Consider the following 7,491-nt stretch of genomic DNA (forward strand, 5'->3'; position numbering starts at 1 on the left):
GACTTGGACAACCATCGGTTGACGACCAAGAAAATCTTGGAAATATACTTATTTCAAATACGTATGAATATACATTTTTTTCGTGTGAGTCATGAAGAAGAAAGTTTTGGGTGACATAAGAAACCAAAGTGATGAAACATCTGTTCAATTTATTTTTAATAATGTCTTTAATCAATGAAAATAGATATTTCAATGAATTACATTACATTATCCCCTGCGCTTTCTACCTCCAACTTTAGTGTGAGGATTTCTTTTCCCCTTTCCAGCTTTCGGTTTTTTCGATCCAATGGAATTTTTACTGCCTTTCTTGGATTTCCTGGAGTCTCTGGATCTGAAAATATAAATGATCACCAATTAAATGATTGAGAATTCATTTTAGCTTGCCTGTCAAATTAATTGTTTGAAGAAACTCACATCGAGGAAGGAACTGTTGGGATATCCACTCTTAGAATGTCTTTAGAACTCTTTTTGCTGACAATGTCACTGACTAAATCTGTATTTCGACGCTTCTCCTCTACGATGCTCAAGGGTGGTGCCTTCCTTTTCTTCTTTATACCAGGAACTTCCTTGACGACTTGATCTCTCGAATCCTTCTCTTTGGGTAATCTGATAATTAATGAGTTGTATTAGTATCAGTAATGGTGAAAAATCAGTATTTCTGTAGTTATGAGGCTCACTTATTCTGGAATTTCCCAACAGACGCTGTGGAGACTCTGGCTATAGTCGTGGCCGTTGCCATTTGTTTGGATGAGGCGAATTGTTCAGTTGTTGGTAGCCCCACCCTCGGAATTTTAACATTCTTGGATTTGGCAATGTTTCTGAGCCTCTGGAGTTCGTTCTTAGCCATTCTTTCCTGTTTGGCGTTGCTAGCAGTCTCCCTGGGATCTGCTTTTGGTGTATTATCAGGTCCAACTTCCACCAACCAGTCTTTCTGCTCCTGAGCTTGTGCTCGTTTGTATCCAAACGTTGGAATCCATTTCTAAGTGATTAAATCCCCCAAATAGATTATTTCACACATTCGTTATTAATACACAAAGTACAAAATACATTAATTATTGCCTTCCTTTACCAATCTATTGTACTAGGAAACCTAATTGTAAATAATAAATTTATGAGTAAATTATCGAAATAATCTCGTCATAACACTTACGTTGAGTTGCTCGTCCCATTTGAGTTTAGAGTTTCCTTTCTTTTTAGATCTAATGCCTTTCTCTTTAGCAAACTGCTGCCACTTGGTCAAAGGTTTGGGTTTTGGCACCACCCTGGCCCTTGGAACAACGTACGTTGGCTTTGGCAGTTCGGCGATAATAGCCTCATCGACTCTCTTTGTGGGGAGTTGCCAGATTTTATTGATGAGCAGCTGAACATTGTCCCTCGTCAGAGCCTTCAAGAAATCTTCCCTATTTGCCCTGGAATTATCGAAAACAATTGTAAATAATACAGTGATTCTCCGAAAGAAATGCCAGATTGAGGTTATAAATATCTAAACTTACTTCAAGCGTTCACTATCAAATGCGTTGTAGTCTGAAGCCAAAAGTGTCCCCTCATCTATGTCGAGCTCTATTAGTTTATCAACTTCAGTCGAACGACTCTGGTCTTGACTGTCTTCCTGGAGAATTGCCTTGACAACATCCATAATTCCCACGTTTTTCACTTCCACTGAATAGACTGAAATATGTGTTGGAAGGAAAAACCTAACCAATATTACAGTAGCTAGAAAAAAATGATTGTGGAATAAACGAATTCACTGAATCAATTGTATCTCGTTTGTAGATCATTGTGATATAGAATTAGATTTTTAAGAGTGGTTTTTTATTTGTTATAAACACGTTAGAGTCAACCATGTGATCAAAAATTTTAGCCAAGATTGGAAAGGCTTCAACAAAGAGCATTGACTAAAGTAGAGGCTTAGTTCTAGGATTTGAGTGACTTCAGCGGCATCGTAGTACTGCACCCCAAGAAAGGGAGGGCGCCACACGCAATGGGGATATCTGCCCGGCAGCCGACTCGGTAACTGCCTCAGCCCTCAGTAGCAGTCCTGCTATCAGAGAGACCAATCGACTGGGTGAATTTTATTTTCTGAAAATTTTAAATATTTCAATTTCAGTGAATACCTCCTCGATTTTCATGCTTCCGTCATACTTTTCGAAAAATTTCGAAATTTCAAATTTCAGTGAATACCTCCTCGTTTTTCATGCTCTCCTGATACTTTTATAAAAATTTCGAATTTTTCAATTTCAGTGAACACATTCTCGATTTTCAGCCTCCCCAGATACTTTTTTAAAAATTTCGAATTTTCCAATTTCAGTGAATACCTCCTCGATTTTCATGCTTCCCTGATACTTTTATAAAAATTTCGAATTTTTCAATTTCAGTGAACACCTTCTCGATTTTCAGCCTCCCCAGATACTTTTTTAAAAATTTCGAATTTTCCAATTTCAGTGAATACCTCCTCGATTTTCATGCTGTCCTGATACTTTTATAAAAATTTCGAATTTTTCAATTTCAGTGAATACCTCTTCGATGTTCATGCTCCTCTGATACTTTTTTGAAAATTTCGAATTTTTCAATTTCAGTGAATACCTCCTCGATTTTCATGCTCCCCTGATACTTTTTTGAAAATTTTGAATTTTCCAATTTCAGTGAATGCCTTCTTGATTTTCATGCTCCCCTGATACTTTTTTGAAAATTTCGAATTTTTCAAATTTCAGTGAATACCTCCTCGATTTTCATGCTCCCCTGATACTTTTTTGAAAATTTCGAATTTTTCAATTTCAGTGAATACCTCCTCGATTTTCATGCTCCCCTGATACTTTTATATCAATTTTGAATTTTAAACTTTCAGTGAATACCTCTTTGATTTTGACGTTCCCCTTATACTTTTTTAAAAATTTCGACTTTTCCAATTTCAGTGAATACCTTCTCGATTTTCATGCTCCCCTGATACTTTTTTGAAAACTTCGAATTTTTTAATTTTCGTGAATACCTCCTCGATTTTCATACTCCTCTGATACTTTTTTGAAAACTTCGAATTTTTTAATTTTCGTGAATACCTCCTCGATTTTCATACTCCCCTGATACTTTTTTGAAACTTTCGAATTTTTCAATTTCAGTGAATATCAATTTCGTAACGCACAAAATATCATTCACCCCGTCGACTGGTTCCTCTGACATCAGAGGAACATGAAAATCGAGGAGGTTTTCACTGGAATTGTAAAATTCGAAATTTAAAAAATGGATCAGGGGAGCCTGAAAATTGAGGAGGTATTCACTGAAATGCGAAAATGCATAATTTTTGAAATAGTATCAGAGGAACATGAAAATAGTGAGCGTTCGGTCTTGTTTTGAAAAAAAAAAAAACATTTGAAATGCGTTGAGTAGTGCATGAGATATTCAAGGAGTAGATCCACACAAAGGATGTAATATCTCCCGGACCGTTTGGCAGAATGTGCCCATAATATGAACCTTCTATGTCGTGAGAGAAGGTCTGATCAATTTCCCAGCAGTTAAAGTTGTAAATTATTTTTCGGGATAAAAATTAAAATAAGTCAAACAGTTAATTGCTTTGACTACTTCTGAGAATCATTCACAAGTACGTAGCAATTATTTGTGTGAAGAATTCCTTTCGATATCTTATGCAATAATTCATTGAATAAAATGTCTGATAAGACGAGTTCGATCGGCTACTAAAAACCCCATATCTGATTCTAGTCCGGGGAATTCTATAATTTTGTAATCAGCCTTTCATATTGTTTCTGATAAGTTTACGGAAAGAGTGTTACAGATATTCATTCATTTGAAGAGGCGACACAGTCACCCTTAAAATCGAATGTCTCAATCAATAACTTTGATCAATTACTGAAACCTGCAAAAATATTGACTTTAGCGAAAAATATAATAAAATATCTTTGACGGAAAGATATTTCAATGAGTTGCGAAAACAAACATGCTTTTTTCTCTAGTATATTTACTAATCACATGAAAATTGATTTGGCATTAGCATGTGTCAAGAAGTATTTACATAAATTAACGGCTGGAACGTAAATATTTTCGGCAAGAGAACTTTTTTTCAGTGAAGGGTTCCACTTTAAATCATTTAATATACTTACATTAAATCATTTAATATACTTAATATACTAGTCATAAATTTTGAATTCTTACTCATCACTTTTTACCACTTGGCTACTGAATAATCGTATAATTTAATCATTTCTATTGATTCCGATTACATCGCGTGGGGGGAAAATTGGAAATTCCAAAGAGAATTGAGTGGAGATAACCGATAAGGGATCATGATAAATACCTGATGCACGGGGTATTAACTTCGCAGATAAACTCAAATGTTCTGTTGTTCTAAGTGACAAGCCATTCTCAGATACAGTGAAATCATTGGTTGACAATGCAGTGGTCAATATTGATTGTTTTGTCAACGGTGTTGGGGGCTTTTGTGATTAATACCGAAGGTAAATTTTGTTATGAATTCGGTACAGCTGCTCGATCGGAAGTAAAAGCATCACTTATCTCTCAAAAGTAGGACAACTGTTGTCCTAAATATTGAGAGTCACCTCTATCTTTTTCGCCATCGGCTAATCTTGTGCCATGAAATAGAAAAATTATATGTATTTTCTTTTACATTATTCTTCCCTAATTTCCATTGCTAAAAATCCTCTTATTTGATCATTTATTTTTAATTTTTAATGTTATTTTTGGTAATTATTCACAAATTTATGTCTGTGGTGAAGATTGTTACATTGTTCCTTGATTTTTCTTGGTAAGGAACGGAAAATGATCTGTCGCTAGAGGACACAATTACTCAGAAAGTTGATGGGAGGATTGTGAACGGAACGAAAGCTCAGCTGGCTCAATTTCCACATATGGTAAATATGATTTTCTCTCGATTTCATCTGGTAGCGCAATGGTGATTTATTTAGGGGTAAGAAAGCGATGCCTATCATTTATTTCTTCAAAAAAGGCTCCTTTCGGCAATTAACGGTTGACTTTGCATACATACATGGTCTTATCCCATTAGGCTTGATGTTGGATCAAGTACTGATCCTACAACTTGATCAAGATTTGATCTAGGATGTAAAGCCTTGATTATATCCAGATTTGATAAGGCGGGCCGCATCAAGGTTTGATGAAACGAAAGGCATTAGTGCTTGATAACCGAAATCGAACATTTTTACGAATGGTAATGAATGAAAAATAATTAATTTACTTCTATCAATGAATACCTACCATAATTAATGCTGAAAAAACCTAATTATTTTGATCGATATCTTACAAGTACCAATGCTACACCCTAATCATTAGACTCCTTTTTTGGTGAATATGTGGATTAGCGGCCTTATTTTTTTTTAAATTTTAGTGAGGCTCGTGTTGTATCTTTTCAATTCACCTCCTAAATTTTTCTTGATGGGCCCCGAGATTCCAAACGATCCTAGATCCATATATCATCACCGGCCTGATCAATAATCAGTAGCAGATAGCTCTTGCTCTCTGATCTACATGCTTGTTATGGAACAAATAACTCAGAATTTTGTAACGGGATCTTGTTTTTCACAGCTGAATGTCAAATATTGAGAGTACCCAACAAGTTGATATAATCTTGATAAGCACGTGAGGTTTAAATTAATAAAGTTTAATTATTAAGGTTGAGGCGTAATTAATATGTCAGGAGAAAGATGAAACAATAGAAAGAATGAATATATGAATCAGAGGAGGGATATTTTAAAAAGATAAAAGAAGAAGTAAAGCTAGCATAAGGGGAAATTAGCCATTCGTTACAATATGGATACCTAAGTCTTATACCATATGTGTATTGGGGATTATCGAAACATCATTCGTAATTGGGACTGTGATTTTAGAAAAGTATAGCTTCGCTCTTGGACATGTTGTAAATTAACTTAAGTTTTTAGTTTTTCCGATATTCTATTTCCGGTGTTATCTGTTGCGAAAATTATTCGATCGTCAGTATAGGCTAATGAATGAGTGTTATTGCGAGAGATTAATTCAAAGGCGTCTATTATATGGGAGGTAAATATGAAGAATAGACGAGGAGAATTTATTGTTCCTTGCTGGAGTCCTTCTTTAATGTTAAATGTGACGCTCATATTCTTGCTCTCATTAATGACTTTGAATTTTTTATTATGAATCATATTCCAGATGAAGTTGAGTAATGGAATAGGGAAATTATTCTGTAAGAAAATGAAAATTAATCCGTTCAACCATACAGAATCCAATAACTTATTTACTGCATACAATGTTGAGCACTTGTTATGGAAAAGGTATTTAACGCCTAGCCTATCGCTCTATTATCAAGTGAACTCTAGTATTGGCGATATATGCTCACTTTAAAAAGTGAAAACTTACATCATTAAAATTTCATCTATTATACTTTTAATAATAATAGCAATAATAAATTAATAATTAAATAACTTAGTTCAAGCGCACCTGATCCGAACTTGATCAGAGTAGTACGGGTCAGGTTGAGTAAATCAAAGACTGATGAGCTCTTTATCAAGTTCTGCCTGATCAGTTGAAGCTGACCACCATCATATCACGTCCTGATCAAACCTCAAGGTCGCCTCACATAATTTTCACTCGCGATTGTAAATAATCATGAATAAACAAAAATGACTCAAAAATAAATTTTTAATAACAATAAAATAATTATTTGAACATCATAATAATACATACAAAAATAAATCATCGCAATAACAATACGCACAAAAATAACTAATAAATGCTAAATAAATCACAAATTAAATGGATTGTTTTTGTCAGCCAATCGTTGATTTCATATGTGACTCATCTTGACAATCATTTAGAAAAACTATAAACAGTGAAAAAAAGTAATTTTTAAACCATTAGCAACACCCACATGTCTATTTTTTACCTTATTGATGAGAAAAGAAATATTTTTCCAAAATTGAACAATTCTAGGTTTCACTGAGAAGACGCTATACATCTAGTCATTTCTGTGGAGCCAGCATAATCAGCGAAAAATGGATTCTCACTGCTGCTCACTGCATGTATCGAAATGATGAGTTGCTGAGCCCCGCATCGTTTTACGTTTTTACCGGAGGAGTGAAACTCGATGATAAGGAAGTATCACCAAGGCAAGTGAGGTACATCAAGGACCTATACGTACACCCGGATTTCGATGACTCATACTTGGTGAACGACGTGGCGTTGCTCTTGGTAATGACGCTGCTTTCATTGACAGCAAAAATCATTTCTATCAATGAAATTTACAAGTGCTAAATAAATTAGATTAGGATAAGAATTAAAATAGAAATGATTACTTTTAACGTTGTTGTCGTTTAAAATATTTACTCGATAGTTTTTGTTCAAATTTTTATGGTGATGATAGTTTAAAAAAAAGGAGCTGCAAAATGATCTCGTTCACCGACTCGATAGTTTTTCAAATAAAAATGGCTCGAAAAATGTTTTAGGGTAGAAGTCGCATCCTTAAATATAGAAAAAAAA

At 34.5% G+C, this 7,491-nt stretch overlaps 2 protein-coding genes across 2 annotated transcripts in view; one reads left to right on the top strand and one right to left on the bottom strand.

Annotated features, from left to right (window-relative positions):
* Window positions 1–129: 129 nt before the first annotated feature.
* Window positions 130–1,941, bottom strand: LOC105265472 (ribosome biogenesis regulatory protein homolog). The gene is made up of 5 exons (XM_011302963.1): window positions 1,494–1,941; window positions 1,151–1,409; window positions 678–979; window positions 415–606; window positions 130–331 (listed from the first exon to the last, which is right to left on the bottom strand). The coding sequence occupies exons 1-5, from the start codon at window positions 1,634–1,636 to the stop codon at window positions 208–210; spliced, it is 1,020 nt and encodes a 339-aa protein (XP_011301265.1). The 5' UTR covers window positions 1,637–1,941; the 3' UTR covers window positions 130–207.
* Window positions 1,942–4,313: 2,372 nt separating this feature from the next.
* The window catches only part of LOC105265551 (trypsin-like), a 5,043-nt gene continuing 1,865 nt past the window's right edge, over window positions 4,314–7,491 (top strand). Inside the window, exons 1-4 of the mRNA XM_011303100.1 lie at window positions 4,314–4,463; window positions 4,777–4,877; window positions 6,946–7,261; window positions 7,346–7,365. Of these exons, the coding sequence (XP_011301402.1) occupies window positions 4,400–4,463; window positions 4,777–4,877; window positions 6,946–7,261; window positions 7,346–7,365 (501 nt within the window). The 5' untranslated portion in view covers window positions 4,314–4,399. The remainder of the gene's footprint in view (window positions 4,464–4,776; window positions 4,878–6,945; window positions 7,262–7,345; window positions 7,366–7,491) is intronic.

Source organism: Fopius arisanus, unplaced genomic scaffold (assembly GCF_000806365.1).
Source record: "Fopius arisanus strain USDA-PBARC FA_bdor unplaced genomic scaffold, ASM80636v1 scaffold00030, whole genome shotgun sequence".
NCBI classification, from domain to species: domain Eukaryota; kingdom Metazoa; phylum Arthropoda; class Insecta; order Hymenoptera; family Braconidae; genus Fopius; species Fopius arisanus.

Excerpts from the sequence above, each read along its gene's own strand:
- LOC105265472 (XM_011302963.1), bottom strand. The coding sequence starts at position 1,636 with ATGGATGTTGTCAAGGCAATTCTCCAGGAAGACAGTCAAGACCAGAGT. Across the intron at positions 607-677 it reads GTTGGGAAATTCCAGAATAA|ATTACCCAAAGAGAAGGATT; the intron begins GTGAGCCTCATA and ends ATTAATTATCAG. Across the intron at positions 332-414 it reads CCAACAGTTCCTTCCTCGAT|ATCCAGAGACTCCAGGAAAT; the intron begins GTGAGTTTCTTC and ends TTATATTTTCAG.